General features: G+C 42.1%; 2 protein-coding genes across 4 annotated transcripts in view; both read left to right on the top strand.

Moving 5' to 3' along the window:
* The window catches only part of LOC127621894 (echinoderm microtubule-associated protein-like 1), a 17,587-nt gene extending 8,731 nt beyond the window's left edge, over positions 1-8,856 (top strand). For both annotated transcript variants that reach the window (XM_052095684.1, XM_052095683.1), the window contains exons 3-8: positions 3,214-3,396; positions 7,089-7,212; positions 7,292-7,360; positions 7,496-7,527; positions 8,317-8,343; positions 8,587-8,856. In XM_052095684.1, the coding sequence (XP_051951644.1) occupies positions 3,214-3,396; positions 7,089-7,212; positions 7,292-7,360; positions 7,496-7,527; positions 8,317-8,343; positions 8,587-8,627 (476 nt within the window). In that variant the 3' untranslated portion in view covers positions 8,628-8,856. The remainder of the gene's footprint in view (positions 1-3,213; positions 3,397-7,088; positions 7,213-7,291; positions 7,361-7,495; positions 7,528-8,316; positions 8,344-8,586) is intronic.
* Positions 8,857-11,242: 2,386 nt separating this feature from the next.
* Positions 11,243-20,000, top strand: part of evlb (Enah/Vasp-like b) — a 49,924-nt gene continuing 41,166 nt past the window's right edge. Inside the window, exons 1-2 of one of the 2 annotated variants that reach the window (XM_052095671.1) lie at positions 11,243-11,597; positions 12,554-12,705. Coding sequence is in view for 1 of the 2 variants with exons in the window: in XM_052095670.1 (XP_051951630.1) it covers positions 11,593-11,597 (5 nt within the window). In the remaining variant the exon portion in view is untranslated. The remainder of the gene's footprint in view (positions 11,598-12,553; positions 12,706-20,000) is intronic. The other variant, XM_052095670.1, reaches the window with a different exon arrangement.

Here is a 20,000-nt window from a genome sequence, read left to right on the forward strand (position 1 = left end):
CTGACTAACCCCACCCTAACCATAAACCAGACTCACTGTGGGGGCCAGTTCCCTCTGACTAACCCCACCCTAACCATAAACCAGACTCACTGTGGGGGCCAGTTCCCCTCTGACTAACCCCACCCTAACCATAAACCAGACTCACTGTGGGGGCCAGTTCCCCTCTGACTAACCCCACCCTAACCCTAAACCAGACTCACTGTGGGGGCCAGTTCCCTCTGACTAACCCCACCCTAACCCTAAACCAGACTCACTGTGGGGGCCAGTTCCCCTCTGACTAACCCCACCCTAACCCTAAACCAGACTCACTGTGGGGGCCAGTTCCCTCTGACTAACCCCACCCTAACCCTAAACCAGACTCACTGTGGGGGCCAGTTCCCTCTGACTAACCCCACCCTAACCCTAAACCAGACTCACTGTGGGGGCCAGTTCCCCTCTGACTAACCCCACCCTAACCCTAAACCAGACTCACTGTGGGGGCCAGTTCCCTCTGACTAACCCCACCCTAACCCTAAACCAGACTCACTGTGGGAGCCAGTTCCCCTCTGACTAACCCCACCCTAACCCTAAACCAGACTCACTGTGGGGGCCAGTTCCCCTCTGACTAACCCCACCCTAACCCTAAACCAGACTCACTGTGGGGGCCAGTTCCCTCTGACTAACCCCACCCTAACCCTAAACCAGACTCACTGTGGGGGCCAGTTCCCTCTGACTAACTCCACCCTAACCCTAAACCAGACTCACTGTGGGGGCCAGTTCCCCTCTGACTAACCCCACCCTAACCCTAAACCAGACTCACTGTGGGGGCCAGTTCCCCTCTGACTAACCCCACCCTAACCCTAAACCAGACTCACTGTGGGAGCCAGTTCCCCTCTGACTAACCCCACCCTAACCCTAAACCAGACTCACTGTGGGGGCCAGTTCCCCTCTGACTAACCCCACCCTAACCCTAAACCAGACTCACTGTGGGGGCCAGTTCCCCTCTGATTAACCCCACCCTAACCCTAAACCAGACCCATGGCATATGAAGTATCCCATGTTTTATGGTTGGAGTTGGCATCAGTTCATCCTCTGAAGTCCATCATAATAGACTGAAGTGATGTTTGGCTGGCACCGGCTGCATTTAGTCATCATCATTCTGCGACATGTAGCAGTGGAGTCCAACATGAAGCAGGAATGGTGCTGGATCCAGCCGGTTCTGGTGACCTCAGGATAGGAGTCCCGAGGTTGAGACAGGGAAACAAATTAAATAATAAAAGTACAGATGCCATTCAATTTATTGCAGAGATATAAATCATGCTCAATGTTTCTGGTTCCGGCAGACCCAACTAAAGCAGCCTAATTGTGGGTTGGAGGATAAATGAGGTGTATGTCTGGCTAAATAGAGGAGTCTTTAGTCTAGACTTAAACTGAGAGAGTGTGTCTGCATCTCGAACAGTGTTTGGGAGATTATTCCATAGTTTAGGAGCCAAATATGAAAAGGATCTACCTCCTTTTGTGGATTTTGAGGAAATATTAACAGGCCAGAATTGTTTCAAAGGACAGATTGGTATCAAATATAACACCTAAGTTCTTCGCTGTTGAAGATGATGTAACAGAATATCCATCTAGAGTCAAATTATATTTTAGCTGCTTATTTTTAGAGTTTTTTGGTCCAATAATTAGAACCTCTGTTTTGTCAGAATTGAGTAGAAGGAAATTTCTGGCCATCCAATCTTTTATTTAATTGATACACTCTGCTAATTTTGAGAATTGTGAAATCTCATCAAGTTTTGAAGAAATATAAAGTTGTGTATCGTCAGCATAGCAGTGGAAACTTATTCCACGATTCCTGATAATATCTCCCAGGGGAAGCATATACATGGAGAAAAGCAGAAGCCCTAAAACTGATCCCTGTGGCACTCCATATTTTACTTTTGTTTGGTTTGACAATTCCTCATTTACATGGACAAAGTGGTAGCGGTCTGCTAAATATGACCTAAACCATGCTAATGCAACTCCGCTAATGCCAACATAATTTCAGTCTGTCTCTAGACACTTGCACAGCACTAAATCTGCATTGTTGAAGGTCACTATGTAAAATACTATCATTATTAAGACTATGAGCCAAATTACTAGAGAGGAGAGCGGCACCTTCCCTGGAGGGATGGAGTCCGTCTCTCTTTAGCAGGTCAGGTCTACCCCAAAAACTCTTCCAATGGTCTATAAATCCTATTTTATTCTGCAGACACCACTCAGACATCCAGCCATTCAGTGACACTAATCTACTATAAACCTCGTCACCACGATGAGCAGGGAGGGGACCAGAGCATATTACAGTGTCTGACGTCGTTTTTGCAAATTCACACACCTCTTTAACATAATCTTTAGTGATCTCTAACTGGTGAAGCCGGACATCGTTAATGCCGACTTGAAAAACAATTTTAGGAAATCTATGTTTAGCATTAGGCAGCTCTTGTACATTTGACCTGATGTCAGATGCTCTGGGACCTGAAATGCATTTAACAACAGTGGCTGGAGTCTCTATTTCCACGTTCCTTACAATAGAATCACCAATAACAAGGGCTCTTTCAACATGATTCTCAGTGGGTGCATCACTGACTGGGGAGAATAGATTGGTGATCCTAATAGGAACAGGAGAGTGGTGTATGAGTGAGTATGCCGCCAAGACATCTCCCAAATGCCCTGCTGCAGGGGCTCTACAGCCGGAACCAAAGTGTGTGTGTGTTGCTCTTTGCATCCGAAACAGTATCTACCGGCTTCTGTTTCTCACTGACCTCCACTAGTGTACGGATGCGTGTCTCTAACGCATTAATCTTCTCCGTCAGCCTGACTTATTGAATTAAAATGATACATAGCTTATAGCGAAGCCAAAACATAATGTCCACACATGTGGATACAGGGTCTCAGGAGGTTATTGTATCCACATCTGTTGTTACACTGTTAAGCTTAACCTTAATAAAACCCCTGACCTCTAACCTAACCCTAACCCTACATGTACCTGAACCTCAGTGGCAGCAGTATTTTGGAGAATAACATGTAGTTGTATTTAATCTATTTTAATGTTAGTACAATAAATAAAGGCACTTCATATAAAGTGGGACCTCATTTGATCTCATAGTTCACCCTGATATCACAAGAAAACACTCCATATGCAATGTGACTGTGGATGTGTATTGTGCTAGTAAAGGCTGTTGTTGTTTTGTGTTTCAGATGATCAGAGCTGTCATACGAGCAGTCTGGAGGTGTGTGATCGTCTGACGTTCTTGGAGCAGCGTGTTCAGATGCAAGATGAGGAGGTCCAGCTATTAAAGATGACGATGGCTGATGTGCTGAAGAGACTGAACATCTCAGAGGAGCAAACAGCAGCGCTCACAAAGAAAACTACAAATAAGGGTACAAACACACACACATATATACATACAGAACATCCGGAAAGTATTCCCAGCGCTTCACTTGTTCCACATGTTGTTATGTTACAGCCTTATTCCAAAATGGATTAAATTCATTATTTTACTCAAAATTCTACAAACAATACCCCATAATGACAACATGAAAGAAGTTTTTGATGAGAAGAATAAGCGTGTCAGAATGCACAACATGTCAAACCTTGAGGCGGCAAAAGCAGAAGACCATGTTGGGTTCCACTTCCGTCAGCCAAGAACAGAAACCTGAGGCTGCAGTGGGCGTACCATCTATGTACCTCAGCAGAAATACAGATTCGTCAGACCAGGCGATTGTTTTTTCAATCGTCTGCTGTCCAGTTCTGGTGAGCCTGTGCCCACTGCAGCCTCAGTTTCCTGTTCTAAGCTGGCAGTAGTGGTACCCGGAGGGGTCTTCTGCTGCTGTAGCCCTTCCACCTCAATATAAGACAAGTTGCCCATTTTAGGGTGTGTTCACATTTTGCAGGTTTGGTTGGATTAAAACGAACTCTGGTGCGATCGCTCTGTTAGTGCGGGTCATTTGAACAAGTGTGAACGCTGCCATCCGAATCTTGGTGCGCACCAAACAAGCGGACCGAGACGAATAGTGGGTCTCTGTTCACTTCCAAACGAACTCTGGTGCGGTTCGATTGATATATGAACGCAACATGGACCAAAGACGTCTAAACGGACCAATAACAGGAAGTAATTTGCCTAATACTGACCTCAAGCACACCTGGTTCCCATCACAGGAGCGATGTTGCCCGTTACAGTTCGGGACAGGCGTCAGAACCGCAGTCAGACGTCCTTGCAGCATATCTTCGTTTGTGTGAACAATGGAGGAATTCCATTTTTTTTTGGTCCGGACCAAGAGAACCGAACTACAAGTGTGAATGCACCCTAAGAAATGCTTTTCTGCATAGAACTGTTTATTTGGGTTACTGTCACCTTCCTGTCAGCTTGGACCAGTCTTGCCATTCTCCGTTGACCTGTGTCATTAATTAGCCATTTTCATCACTTTTGGATGTTTTTTGTCTTTGTGTGTTTGATGTGACATGATGTGTGTTTATGTTTTGTCTTTTAATCGTTTAATGTGATTTTGAGTGTGCTCATGGTTTAAGGAGGTGCACCTGTAGGTGAAATCTCAGTTGTTATGAAAGCAAAAAGAAACAAATGAAACACGAAATGTAGACTGTCATCCGCAGCCTGACCGAAGCAAAGCGGGCACGTTTACTTGTGTGATTAACCGAAAGTGAAGTGCTGCCTAGAGGAGAGTCTCTAGTTTCGTTTAATATGCCTCTTTAAAAAATCTGTCCATTTTTCACACATCAGCGCACCGATAAACATGATGTCCACATACGTGGATTTTGTGACATTATTCCCTCAAAAGTTTCAAAAACGCGTTAGTTACTTAACTTTCACATAAACACATCTGTGGGTCATATAGATTCATTTTAATATATATTCTGTTATATTTTATTTTGTTATCACTGTACAATACCTTTCTATTCATTAACATTAATAAATGCATTTCTATATTTACCGTCTTTATCACAGTGAGAATAAATGAGTTCATCCAAAAACTGATAAATGTGTCTTTCAGAGGCTTTTATATGGAGTTATGATGAAAATAAGATTTAAAACTGTTCTGAGACCAGTGCAGACAGACAGCACACTGGAGGTTAAGTCATGCACTAAATAGGGAGCAAGGGAGCATCCTATAGCTCTCCTATAACTGTTCTGAGACCAGTGCAGACAGACAGCACACTGGAGGTTAAGTCATACACTAAATAGGGAGCAAGGGAGCATCCTATAGCTCTCTATAACTGTTCTGGGACCAGTGCAGACAGACAGCACACTGGAGGTTAAGTCATGCACTAAATAGGGAGCAAGGGAGCATCCTATAGCTCTCTATAACTGTTCTGAGACCAGTGCAGACAGACAGCACACTGGAGGTTAAGTCATGCACTAAATGGGGAGCAAGGGAGCATCCTATAGCTCTCTATAACTGTTCTGAGACCAGTGCAGACAGACAGCACACTGGAGGTTAAGTCATGCACTAAATAGGGAGCAAGGGAGCATCCTATAGGTCTCCTATAACTGTTCTGAGACCAGCGCAGACAGACAGCACACTAGAGGTTAAGTCATGCACTAAATAGGGAGCAAGGGAGCGTCCTATAGCTCTCCTATAACTGTTCTGAGACCAGCGCAGACAGACAGCACACTGGAGGTTAAGTCATGCACTAAATAGGGAGCAAGGGAGCGTCCTATAGGTCTCCTATAACTGTTCTGAAACCAGCGCAGACAGACAGCACACTGGAGGTTAAGTCATGCACTAAATAGGGAGCAAGGGAGCGTCCTATATCTCTCCTATAACTGTTCTGAGACCAGTGCAGACAGACAGCACACTGGAGGTTAAGTCATGCACTAAATAGGGAGCAAGGGAGCATCCTATAGCTCTCTATAACTGTTCTGAGACCAGTGCAGACAGACGGCACACTGGAGGTTAAGTCATGCACTAAATAGGGAGCATCCTATAGCTCTCCTATAACTGTTCTGAGACCAGTGCAGACAGACAGCACACTGGAGGTTAAGTCATGCACTAAATAGGGAGCAAGGGAGCATCCTATAGCTCTCTATAACTGTTCTGAGACCAGTGCAGACAGACGGCACACTGGAGGTTAAGTCATGCACTAAATAGGGAGCATCCTATAGCTCTCCTATAACTGTTCTGAGACCAGTGCAGACAGACAGCACACTGGAGGTTAAGTCATGCACTAAATAGGGAGCAAGGGAGCATCCTATAGCTCTCTATAACTGTTCTGAGACCAGTGCAGACAGTCAGCACACTGGAGGTTAAGTCATGCACTAAATAGGGAGCAAGGGAGCATCCTATAGCTCTCTATAACTGTTCTGAGACCAGTGCAGACAGACAGCACACTGGAGGTTAAGTCATGCACTAAATAGGGAGCATCCTATAGCTCTCCTATAACTGTTCTGAGACCAGTGCAGACAGACAGCACACTGGAGGTTAAGTCATGCACTAAATAGGGAGCAAGGGAGTATCCTATAGCTCTCCTATAACTGTTCTGAGACCAGTGCAGATAGACAGCACACTGGAGGTTAAGTCATGCACTAAATAGGGAGCAAGGGAGCATCCTATAGCTCTCTATAACTGTTCTGAGACCAGTGCAGACAGTCAGCACACTGGAGGTTAAGTCATGCACTAAATAGGGAGCAAGGGAGCATCCTATAGCTCTCAATAACTGTTCTGAGACCAGTGCAGACAGACAGCACACTGGAGGTTAAGTCATGCACTAAATAGGGAGCATCCTATAGCTCTCCTATAACTGTTCTGAGACCAGTGCAGACAGACAGCACACTGGAGGTTAAGTCATGCACTAAATAGGGAGCAAGGGAGCATCCTATAGCTCTCTATAACTGTTCTGAGACCAGTGCAGACAGTCAGCACACTGGAGGTTAAGTCATGCACTAAATAGGGAGCATCCTATAGCTCTCTATGCAGTTAAGTGCATTCACTCTTTTCTTGTTTCTTTTGATTTTGGAGTCAAATGGGTCCAGCACATTTTGTTGACAGGTCTGGTGAAGAACACATGTCACATGACTGCTTCTGCTCTTCCTGTATATCTGACTCTGTTGTTCTAGCGGCTCGTCCAGTGTCTCTAACCCTTCCTGCTAAATCAGCATCATCACTGAGGAAGAGCTCCAGCTCCACACTGCCCTCCTCATCATCAACCAGGAACTACAGCCCCTCACAGGCCAGCAGGAGGTCATTATACTGCCTTCATCATCATCATCATCATCATCAGTGTGAATTACACCTGATTTAACTGTCTGTTTGTTTGCAGAACTGGCAGCGCTAAAGACAGTCCGAGTGGTTCAACAAGTGGTAAAACTACCTACAAAAAACTAGAGACGTAAGTAAACAACTCGTGTTGGTAAAAATGCCCTTATTGATGTCATAACTGACCCCTCTCTCTCTCTCTCTCTCGCTCTCTCTCTCTCTCTCTCTCTTTACCCCCACCCCCTCCGAAATGTTCCCTTTTAATTAGCAATCCAAAGGAAGCAACTTCAAGCATCGTAGGTGAGCGAATCAGTCTTTTATGTGCAACAATTAAAGGTGGTAACATGCAACAAACTAACAGTTTGCTAGATTCTTGTAAAAACATGTAACATTAAAGGAATAGTTCACCCCAAAATAACAATTCTCTCATCATTAATTCAGCCCCAAGTCATCTCAAACTCCGATGACTTTGATGATATTTTGATGGAGATACGGTAAAGGGATGGGCAAGGAGGAGACGGGAACTGGCGGAACAGTCAATGTAAACTTTTAGACGCACACACACACACACACACACAGCGGCCACGTGTGTCTCTCTCTCGAACTAGCGCCTCCGGCTCGTCTCTGGCCCCCTTCCGGCTGATTCGCCTGATTCAGGGCCAGCCGTGTGTCCTTATGGCCCAGCTCAGCCCTCGTCCTCGTCACAGAGGTGTTTATATCTACACAAGTCAGTGGGGTCCAGAAAGCACATAAAGGCATCATAAAGGTAATCCATACACCTCCAGTGGTGTAATCCATGTCTTCTGAAGCGATACGAACAGTTTTGATTGAGAAAAATATCAAAATGTAATACTTCCTCACACTTCAGACCCCATTGACTTGCATTATATGGATATAAACGCATCATATATCATTGAAAATATCTTTGTGTCCTTGTGGAAGAACAAACATATAGGAGCTTGAGATGAATAAGAGGGAATTATAAATTTTTTGGTTGAACTATTCCTTTGAGACAATGCAGCTGCATATATTCTGAATAATTCATTTGGCCATCCGTACAGTAGAAATCAATTTATTTCTATTTTTCAGGATCAAGACGTGTGAGTCACTGCAAAGGTAAATCTTATACCGAATCATACACAATCACTCAATATAGTGTATATAGAATAATTCAGATATCCACATAAATGCAGAATAAACCCAACATGGTGATCAGAACCTCCTGAAACTGACTGTCCCACATATTCCACGTCTGAAGTGAATAAATGGACATATTGAATGTAATATCGTATCTCAATGTGTTGTTCATCCTCCTCTTCTACACCTCTGTCCCGCCCCCTTCACTTTGTGACACTGCAGATCTATCTGAACCCCCTGTCAAGAAGGACTGGATCTACTGACTCTTCGTTTACTGTCCTCCTGCTGAAGAGTCCCTGTCAAACACCCGTCTCACCCGTCCTGACCTAAACTACAAGAGTCCCATTAAATCACGCAGTCAGTACTTCCAGATCGGTTATTGAACTCTGCAAGAGTTTCATCACGAAACATGAAATGACTTCATTAGTATTCATTAGTTACTCAGTGTCTGTAGAATGGAGAATGATTTGGGGGATAATTAATTAGTTTTGGATGCAGAATAAAAACAAAAAAGTCAAAATCATGCTGTGGTTGATTCTTTAAATTACAAATATATATCTCTCATACATACATACGATCGTTCTGACAAACACTTACTATATGTGTTTCTTCATCTTCAGGCTATTTAATATCTCAGGAGTTTGATACACACACACACACTCACATATATACTACACAATATATACACAATATATACACAACAAACACACACACACACACACACTACACAAACATATATACTACACAATATATACACAACACACACACTCTCACACACACACACACACTACACACACATATATACTACACAATATATACACAACACACACACAAACACACTCTCACACACACACACACACACACTACACACACATATATACTACACAATATATACACAACACACACACTCACACACTCATACACACACACACACTACACACACATATATACTACACAATATATACACAACACACACACAAACACACACTCATACACACACACACACTACACACACATATATACTACACAATATATACACAACACACACACAAACACACACTCTCACACACACACTCATACACACACACACACTACACACACATATATACTACACAATATATACACAACACACACACAAACACACACACACACACGTATACTACACAATATATACACAACAAACACACACTCTCACACACACACACTACACACACACATATACTACACAATATATACACAACACACACACAAACACACACTCTCTCTCACACACACACACACTACACACACATATATACTACACAATATATACACAACACACACACAAACACACACTCTCACACACACACGTATACTACACAATATATACACAACAAACACACACTCTCACACACACACACTACACACACATATATACTACACAATATATACACAACACACACACAAACACACTCTCTCACACACACACACACACTACACACACATATATACTACACAATATATACACAACACACACAAACACACACTCATACACACACACACTACACACACATATATACTATACAATATATACACAACACACACACAAACACACACTCTCACACACACACTCATACACACACACACTACACACACATATATACTATACAATATATACACAACACACACACAAACACACACTCTCACACACACACTCATACACACACACACACTACACACACATATATACTACACAATATATACACAACACACACACAAACACACACTGTCACACACACACACGTATACTACACAATATATACACAACAAACACACTCTCACACACACACTACACACACATATATACTACACAATATATACACAACACACACACAAACACACACTCTCTCACACACACACACACACACTACACACACATATATACTACACAATATATACACAACACACACACAAACACACACTCTCACACACACACACTACACACACATATATACTACACAATATATACACAACACACACACAAACACACACTCTCACACACACACACTACACACACATATATACTACACAATATATACACAACACACAGTTGGCATCCAGTTAAACTCTGCCAGGTCTGAATGTGCCCACCCAGATCTTTAGTTTACTGCACCTCAAGATTAAAGTATTATTAAAGCATTATTAATGTATTCTTAATGTATTATTAACATATTATTCAAGTAACATTAAAGTATTATTAACATATTGTTCAAGTAATAAAGTATTAACGTATTCAAGTATTATTTAAGTATTATTCAAGTATTATTAAAGTGTTATTAACGTATTATTCAAGTATTATTAAAGTGTTATTAACGTATTATTAACATATTATTCAAGTAACATTAAAGTATTATTAACATATTGTTCAAGTAATAAAGTATTAACGTATTCAAGTATTAAGTATTATTCAAGTATTATTAAAGTGTTATTAACGTATTATTAAAGTATTATTCAAGTAATATTAAAGTATTATTAACGTATTCAAGTATTATTCAAGTATTACTAATGTATTAAAGTATTATTAGTGTTATTAACGTATTATTCAAGTATTATTCACGTATTATTCATGTGTTATTAAAGTGTTATTAAAGTATTATTCAAGTATTATTCATGTATTATTAAAGTATTATTAGTGTTATTAACATATTATTCAAGTATTATTCACGTATTATGCATGTTTTATTAAAGTATTATTAAAGTATTATTCAAGTGTTATTAACTTATTATTATTAACGTATTATTCAAGTGTTATTAAAGCCCTGTGTTCATATCTCATTCAGTGAAGCGGAATTCATATTTTAATGTGTAACTGAGGGCGCCAGCGGGCAGAACCGGTGAGTCAGTAAATGCTCAACACACTGACTGAAGATGGCAACACAAGAACAAATGCCCGTTACCGAACCCACCCGAACCGGACCGCGGGCATCACAGTCTCAGTGACATGGACGTGAACATCTCCAAACAACAGAAAACATTTCAAGACAGAAATCTCGTCTGTCGCATTCTTCCTCACTGCGCATCCTCATCATCCTCCTCCTGACGGGCTGTCATCATCCTCATCCTCATCAGCGGTTTACAGGATATTCTTCATCAAAGAAAGTGCGGTTATTATATATTATATATATTATACTGCAGACAACCGAGAGACTGAGGTGACATTAATCGACGTTTGTCTAAAACGAAGAAACTATGAGGTAAGCACTCGTTATTATCCACATGAACGGCGCGAAAGCCGCAGCGGGTTGAATGAGGGGTATAAATGGGATTAATTTGAAATATTCTGCACGTATTTGTGTGATTTATAGTCATTATTTATGCAGTAAGAGATTTGAGGTGGTTCATCAGTCTCTGCATTGGTGGGGCGACACATTTAACAGCTGCCATCACCAATTCAGCGCATTTATTCATCACGGAAGGAAAGTAAAGTGAAGTAAATGAAAGGTATGGAGGCTTTTATTGTGTGTGTTTCGATAAACGGTGATAGAAAGCGAATGTAAAATGGAGACATCTGTCGCCTCAGCAGCGCTGTGATGTGTCACGGAGGGCGTGGTCAGCGCGCGGGAGAGGCGCTGTTGTCATGGCAACGCGAGCACGCGCCTGCAACAGGGCTGATATATTCATTGATAAGGATGATGATTGGTCAGTGCATTGAATGCGTGCGTCACTATTATAGCTAATTAGCATAATACGGCTCCAGATTTCATATAAATACACAGTCCGAGTGAAAACTCGTTTGTTATGCAACATAAATGAGTCCTGCTTTAGCACTGCATCAGCTCACTAAAAATAGCATCAGAATGACTACTGTCAAGGTTTGTGATAATTATATAACAGACTGAGACCTGAGCATGTAACACTGGAAAGTGGACATTTTACCTTAAAGGAGAACACAATATTTATTTGTGCCTTATTTATTTATTTATTTGCCTGTTTTATATTTATTTATTTTCACTGGCCTCACACAAAATAATACACTTTTCATTCAATGTAAAATGTATTTTGTATTTATTTATTTATTTGACTTTTAATCTATATGCTAACTTATAAACAGGACCCCAAACCTCTTACTGTACGTATTTGTTTAGTAGTACAGCTAATTTATAATAAGCTCAATTTAACACATTTTACCATGTTTAAATTTATTCCACAGACTTTCACAGGTTTTCCCCAAAATTCCAAGTAGGTGTAACTGCAGGCCGGAGAACTCCAAATGGGGGCGGGATCTCCAAAAGAGGGCTGAGTTACTCCGGAAGGGAGCGTGGTTGCTCCAAAAAGGGGGCGTCACTTCCACTCACAATTAAGGTCAGGGAAAAGGTCTTATAAAGATAATTAAAATGATCTTTAATGGCGGTTTGGAGCTCTGCCTGCAGCTATATCCTATATACAATTCTGCACTGAATTATAGTTAAATATTGTTGAATTCATTGCAGGGTTATAATAATTAGTTTTAGAATTTAATTTTGTGTTTTGGCTTTCAATTTTAGTTTATAAATAGTTTTTATTTAGTATTGGTATAGTTTTTAGTTTTCATTCGTTGTAACACCACAACATATCTGTTACAATTTACATTAAAGTTGTGCGGAAGCCCTGAACCACACGGTGGAAAAAAAAAACATCCACAAGTTCGGATTTGTGCTGCATCAAGCTGTGATTGAATGCAAGAATGTGTTGTCTGCTGTCGGTAAGTGCGGTTTGTTCTCTGTATAAGCTGCACGTTACCTGTACAGAGACTTTCACTTACTGCCCCCTGGAGGGGACATGATTAATTGCATTATTTTTTTAACACGTTCCTTTTCTTTTATAATTAATCGAACCGAATCAACAAGTTAAATCGACAGCCCTAAAATATATATATATATATATATATATATATATATATATATATATATACAGTTAAAGTCATTAAAACAAATTTTTAACCCTCCACAGATGTCATATGAGCAAACTATAGTTTTGGTGAGTCGTTTAGGACATGTACTTTGTGCACGACACGAGTAATTATTCCATCAATTGTTTACAGACCGATTATGTCACTTTTAATGGACTATATCACAATTCCAGTGGGTTAGAAGTTTACATACACTAAGTTAACTGTGCCTTTAAAAGTGCAAATCAATCCCAGAACAACAGCAAAGGACCTTGTGAAGATGCTGGAGGAAACAGGTGGACGAGTATCTAGATCCACAGCAAAACCAGTCCTATATGGACATCACCTGAAAGGCTATACCCAGTATAGTATCCTAACCCTAAGTAAAAAGAAATGATTAAAATATTATCTTGAAAATATTTCCTTTTAAATTCAACAGTGCATCTGTTTTTTACCTACTATGAGAGAAATGTTAGATGTATAAACCTGAAGAGAATCTTCAACTCGATTCAAATTCATTTTTACACAAATATGTTCCAAAGAGACTATACAGGAAATATCATCTTACAATCCCCCGTGAGCAAGATAAAGGTGACAGTGGATCGGAGAAACTATGACTGTCAATTAAAAAATACATTTTATTTGTATTGCACCTTTTATACATTAAGTGGTTTTGTTTGGCTTGTATGTAGTTATAGAATGTCATCAGATATTTCATCAGATTGTTTATGATGTGTCCAGAAGTGATTATTCATGTTTATGAGACGTTACAGACATTACATCATTAGCATAATTTATTCAGATTCAATGTCCAGCATCATCCAATCACTGTCAATCATGTTCAAATAAAATGATCCATTATCAATATTGAATCTATGTACTGATGATCATTGAGTGTCCAAACATCATCTGCAGCCTGAAACTGAACTTATGATCAGATTTTAGGAGTGAACGCACTTAACTGCATAGAGAGCTATAGGATGCTCCCTTGCTCCCTATTTAGTGCATGACTTAACCTCCAGTGTGCTGTCTGTCTGCACTGATCTCAGAACAGTTATAGGAGAGCTATAGGATGCTCCCTTGCTCCCTATTTAGTGCATGACTTAACCTCCAGTGTGCTGTCTGTCTGCACTGGTCTCAGAACAGTTATAGAGAGCTATAGGATGCTCCCTTGCTCCCTATTTAGTGCATGACTTAACCTCCAGTGTGCTGTCTGTCTGCACTGATCTCAGAACAGTTATAGGAGAGCTATAGGATGCTCCCTTGCTCCCTATTTAGTGCATGACTTAACCTCCAGTGTGCTGTCTGTCTGCACTGGTCTCAGAACAGTTTGAAATGCAGCTTATTTTTATTATAACTCCATATAAAGCCTCTGAAAGACACATTTATCAGTTTTCTCAATGTGATAATGACAGTAAATATAGGAATGCATTTATTAATGTTAAGTTGAACCGTATTGCACAGTGATACAGAATATAACAACAATTATATAAAAATGAAGCAAAACGACCCACAGTTTAAAGTTATTCAAAATAACATGTTTTTCACCTTTTGAGGAAATATGGTGCCAGTGTACACGTATGTGGACATCATGTTTATCAGTGTGCTGACGCTCGAAAAATGAACAGATTTATTAAAGCAGCATATCAAACAAAACTAGAGACTCTCCTCTTTACAACCAAACAGGTTCAATGACAAAAACTTAGAGAGATTTCTTACCAGAGACACTTTTATTGGCGCTGCGCCTGTAAGAGCACTTCACCGCAGATCAATGTCATGTTGTTGTGTCACATGACTCGGTGCGGCAGAAGTTTAACCCTTAAATGACAGTCTAGATGAACAATATTCAGTCAGTTTAAATTAATTAAAATGATGCGTTGCATATAGCGATCCCAAAATACAACGTCCACACATGTTGACGCGTGGATGCACGAGGTTAAACACAGTATGTTGTTATCATGCAAAAAGCCTCTCTAAGAAGTTGCAACTCTTAATTTGATAATTGTGACTCCCGTTAAAACAACCACCATTAAAAATATGAATGTTAGTAGTCAACCCTACTAATCGACTTGTTAATTGTTGGATAACTAGTCAATTAGTTGACCACCCTGGCACATCCCTAGTATGTTGTGTGGTTGTCACACCGTAACCTCAATTTTCCCTTTTTTTCTAGAAAAGGAAGGACAAGATGTTCAAAATGATGCCACAAATGCTGTCAATTGAGCTTAACAAGAGTTCTTACAAGCCAGTGTTTCTTCATGCTTTAAATGTTGCATGTTTAGAAACAACACTTTCAGCATGATACTGCATGAAATCATTCAAATGTAACTGCCCGTTTCACAACAGTGTTGCTCTCTCAGTATAATGAAGTGTTCTGGTTTCACCTCGCAGCAGTTACGAATCTATTTTAACTGCTCGACTCTTAGCTGACTCATACTGACGTGCAGTCTCCCTCCTGCATGTGTTCACGCAGCGCGGCACATCTTGACAAACTAAATGATCTGCTGTCCAAATGTCAAAGGCAGAATGCTTTAACCAGTGTTGTAGTCGAGGTCCGCTCATCCAAGTCCAGTCTTAGACCAGAGTAGGTAGAGTCCCAGACCAGTCTGAGACCAGATTAGGCTGAGTTCGAGTCCAGTCTTAGACCAGAGTAGGCCAAGTTTGAGTCCAGTCTGAGACCAGAGTAGGTAGAGTCCCAGACCAGTCTGAGACCAGAGCAGGCTGAGTTTGAGTCCAGTCCAAAACCAGAGTAGGTTGAGTCCAAGTCCAGTCCGAGACCAGATTAGGCTGAGTTCGAGTCCAGTCCGAGACCAGATTAGGCTGAGATTGAGTCTAGTCCAAGACCAGAGTTGGTCGAGTTCGAGTCCAGTCCAAAACTAGAGTACGGTCCGGGGGCATTGCGATTAATTGTTTTTAATGATATTAATCACACCGAATTAACACATTAAATTGACAGCCCTAATATATATATTAACAAATTTTGTCAAAAAACTAATGTGGCAGAAAACAAACATTTAATAATAATTAAAAAAAAACACCAAAAGGGAAACACTCATCTGGGAAACTAACTGGAGGAAAAATCACCTCTAAAGTCCAATATATTAAATATGAAACAAAATAAACTATGTGCAACTATTCACAATTATGACAATTGAATTTTTCACGATTTTATTTTTACGAATACGATTTCTTTTTATATTTAGTTTAATGGTAATAAAACAGTTTAATGTGTATTTTCTGACAATTCTTTCATATGTCTTTACAGGACTCCTCTCACTTCCTCTGAAGTACAGAGAATATGCAGAATATTTCGTTATTCAATCGTAGTCTTTGCAGTTTAATAATAGCATTAGACCGCATCATGATATCGAGTCCGTGTCAGAAAGAATCACAACTGATGTGTGTTTGAGTGGGAAGACACCTCCTGCCACTCATGATCACTCAATCCTGTTAGCGGTTTAGCTGGTCACATGATCTTTAGGGTTGTTCTCTCTGCACGCGTGCTGTACTGCAATGTGTCACAGCTCATATAGTGATCTGATCTTCTCCTCCGCTCTCTATTCCTGTCTGTCTCTCATCAGGTCATGTATGCTGATGAGTTTGGGTAAGACTCGTTCATTCTGTCTCTGTGTTGTGTAGTTAGTGTCCCAGACACACTGATCCAGAGGATAGCGCTTCTGAACACCCTGAGGATAGCTGAACGAGCACTACTGTTGTGTCGAGTGTGTGTGAGTGTATTCAGAACAAACTAATTATACAGAGTGGTTTTTAGTGCATTGCTATTAGTCCCAGGTATTGATATCGACTTCCTGTTATATTTTGCTTACATATGAGAGGAATTCTCTCTCAACTAGTGGTGTTAATTATATAATTCAAACTTGGTACATTTCGAAAATATACATTTGACAAATATTTTATCATTAGTTCCCCGTCTGTCGCTCAGTTCGACGTTGTGTCGAAGAAGCGACACTAGGGGTCTCTTGAGAGCCTCACGCACCTCTGAACTTGAGAAAAGGCCAATGAGAAATTGGCAGAGAGAATTTGCATGTTCCGCCCCCGGACATACGGGTATAAAGGGAGGGAAATGCGTCCTTTTCTCTAAAAGAGCAATACACAGCGGCGTTGAACGTCCTTTTCAGGACGCGTCTTTATAATGATGCCCTTCCGCCATGATGCGGTCGAGTTCTCTCCGATCCTGCCTTCTTTTTACATTGACATGTAGAACAAATGAGTGAGGAGCGGAGCAGGTTGATTTTGCCTGGAGGGAGGAGAGAACCGGGATGATTTTGCCTGGAGCGAGGAGCTGAGCGGATTGATTTTGCCTGGAGCGAGGAGCGGAGCTGGATGATTTTGCCTGGAGCGAGGAGCGGAGCGGGTTGATTTAGCCCGGAGCGAGGAGCGGAGCAGAGTGGGTTGATTTTGCCTGGAGGGAGGAGCGGAGCTGGATGATTTTGCCTGGGCGAGGCGAGCGGATGATTTTGCCTAGATTGAGGAGCGGAGCGGGTTGATTTTGCCTGGAGCGAGGAGCGGAGCAGGATGATTTTTCCTGGAGTGCGGAGCTGAGTGGGTTGATTTTGCCTGGAGCGAGGAGCGGAGCTGGATGATTTTGCCTGGAGCGAGGCGGAGCGGGTTGATTTAGCCTGGGCGAGGCCGGAGCAGAGCGGGTTGATTTTGCCTGGAGGAGGAGCGGAGCTGGATGATTTTGCCTGGGCGAGGCGGAGCTGGATGATTTTGCCTGGAGCGAGGCCGAGCGGGTTGATTTAGCCTGGGCGAGGCGGAGCAAGCGGGTTGATTTTGCCTGGAGGAGGAGCGGAGCTGGATGATTTTGCCTGGAGCGAGGCGGAGCGGGATGATTTTGCCTAGATTGAGGAGCGGAGCAGGTTGATTTTGCCTGGAGCGAGGAGCGGAGCAGGATGATTTTGCCTGGAGTGCGGAGCTGAGCGGGTTGATTTTGCCTGGAGCGGGATGATTTTGCCTGGAGCGAGGAGCGGAGCTGGATGATTTTGCCTGGAGCGGGTTGATTTTGCCTGTAGCGAGGAGCGGAGCTGGATGATTTTGCCTGGAGCGGGTTGATTTTGCCTGGAGCGAGGAGCGGAGCTGGATGATTTTGCCTGGAGCGAGGAGCGGAGCGGGTTGATTTAGCCTGGAGCGAGGAGCGGAGCAGAGCGGGTTGATTTTGCCTGGAGGGAGGAGCGGAGCTGGATGATTTTGCCTGGAGCGAGGAGCGGAGCGGGATGATTTTGCCTAGATTGAGGAGCGGAGCGGGTTGATTTTGCCTGGAGCGAGGAGCAGAGCAGGATGATTTTGCCTGGAGTGCGGAGCTGAGCGGGTTGATTTTGCCTGGAGCGGGATGATTTTGCCTGGAGCGAGGAGCGGAGCGGGTTGATTTTGCCTGGAGCGAGGAGCAGAGCGGGATGATTTTGCCTGGAGGGAGGACCGCTCTCCAACTGCACGGCACTTTTTAGAAGCTGCTCACTCGTATCTGCTTTAACGTTTTGGTTATTGATCAAGTTAAGTGTCCATGTAGGGGGAAATATAGAATGGATACTCCTACAGAAAGAATCTACTTGGGGGCGGCTGTGGTTTAGGTGGTAATCGCAGGGTTGGTGGTTTGATTCCCGGCCCACACGACTCCACATGCCGAAGTGTCCTTGGGCAAGACACTGAACCCCAAGTTGCTCCCAATGGCAGACTAGCACCTTACATGCAGCTCTGCCGCCATTAGTATATGAGTGTGTGTGTGTGTGAATGAGTCACAGTGTAAAGCGCTTTGAATACCATTAAGGTCAAAAAAAGCACTTTATAAGTGTGTAGTGTGAAATTGGATCTTATATGTGAAGTAAAGATCGATCTTGGGATTTAAGAATAATTTTTGAGAGTCAATGTTCAAATGAAGATTGCGATCTGTAAATCGATAGTTTTACCCAGCCCTAATGGCCATGTGGTTGCTAGGGTGTTCTGGGTGGTTGCTAGGTGGTTTCTTACTGGCCCAAGTCAAATGAGTCCACCTCTCCTCAACAAGACTGAGGAAGGCTAGCATTGATGTCTGTAGGTCAAATTTGTTCTGTCGTACACACCGTTCAGCCCTACTTTGGACTTAAGATCCAGTGGGTGAATGTCCGCTTGGTTTCAAACCCCAAATCTTTAAATCATCTTTAAGACAGACTTTTAACACTTATAGCCTCAGTGTGAGTGTTTGTGTTAGCGTGCATATGGTCATCTTATCTTTAAGCTACCTAATGTGGCACATAAAGGAGTTGATAATCCGCCTCACAGCTGTGAGATCTCATCTGTTTCACCATCCTCAAGTACATACTAGGGTGTTGTTGATCAAAGAGAGAGACATGCTAAGACAATGTTTGTGTGTAAAGACAATAGTAGTATGTTAGTATGCACTGCTGCTTGTAGAAGACATCTGTGTGTGTGTGTGTGTGTGTGTGTGTGTGTGTGTGTGTGTGTGTGTGTGTAGCATTAGTGCAGTGTATGCAGCTGTGAATATCTCAGCTGACATGCCCCTCCCCTTATGCCTTGTTGTTCATAACAGTTGCCAGCTGAGGGCTTATTTTACTACTGTTGTTTTTATCACCCGTTTCTGCTCATGTCGGTCTCAATAAAGTTAATTTGGTATCGTTGGAGGGCGGGGTTTTGGAAAGGGGCGTGGCTAATCCAACAGCTCAATCTCATGGATCTTCCTGCAGACAGAACTGGAGTAACTGAGTCAGGTTTGTCG

This window comes from Xyrauchen texanus, chromosome 28 (assembly GCF_025860055.1).
Source record: "Xyrauchen texanus isolate HMW12.3.18 chromosome 28, RBS_HiC_50CHRs, whole genome shotgun sequence".
NCBI classification, from domain to species: domain Eukaryota; kingdom Metazoa; phylum Chordata; class Actinopteri; order Cypriniformes; family Catostomidae; genus Xyrauchen; species Xyrauchen texanus.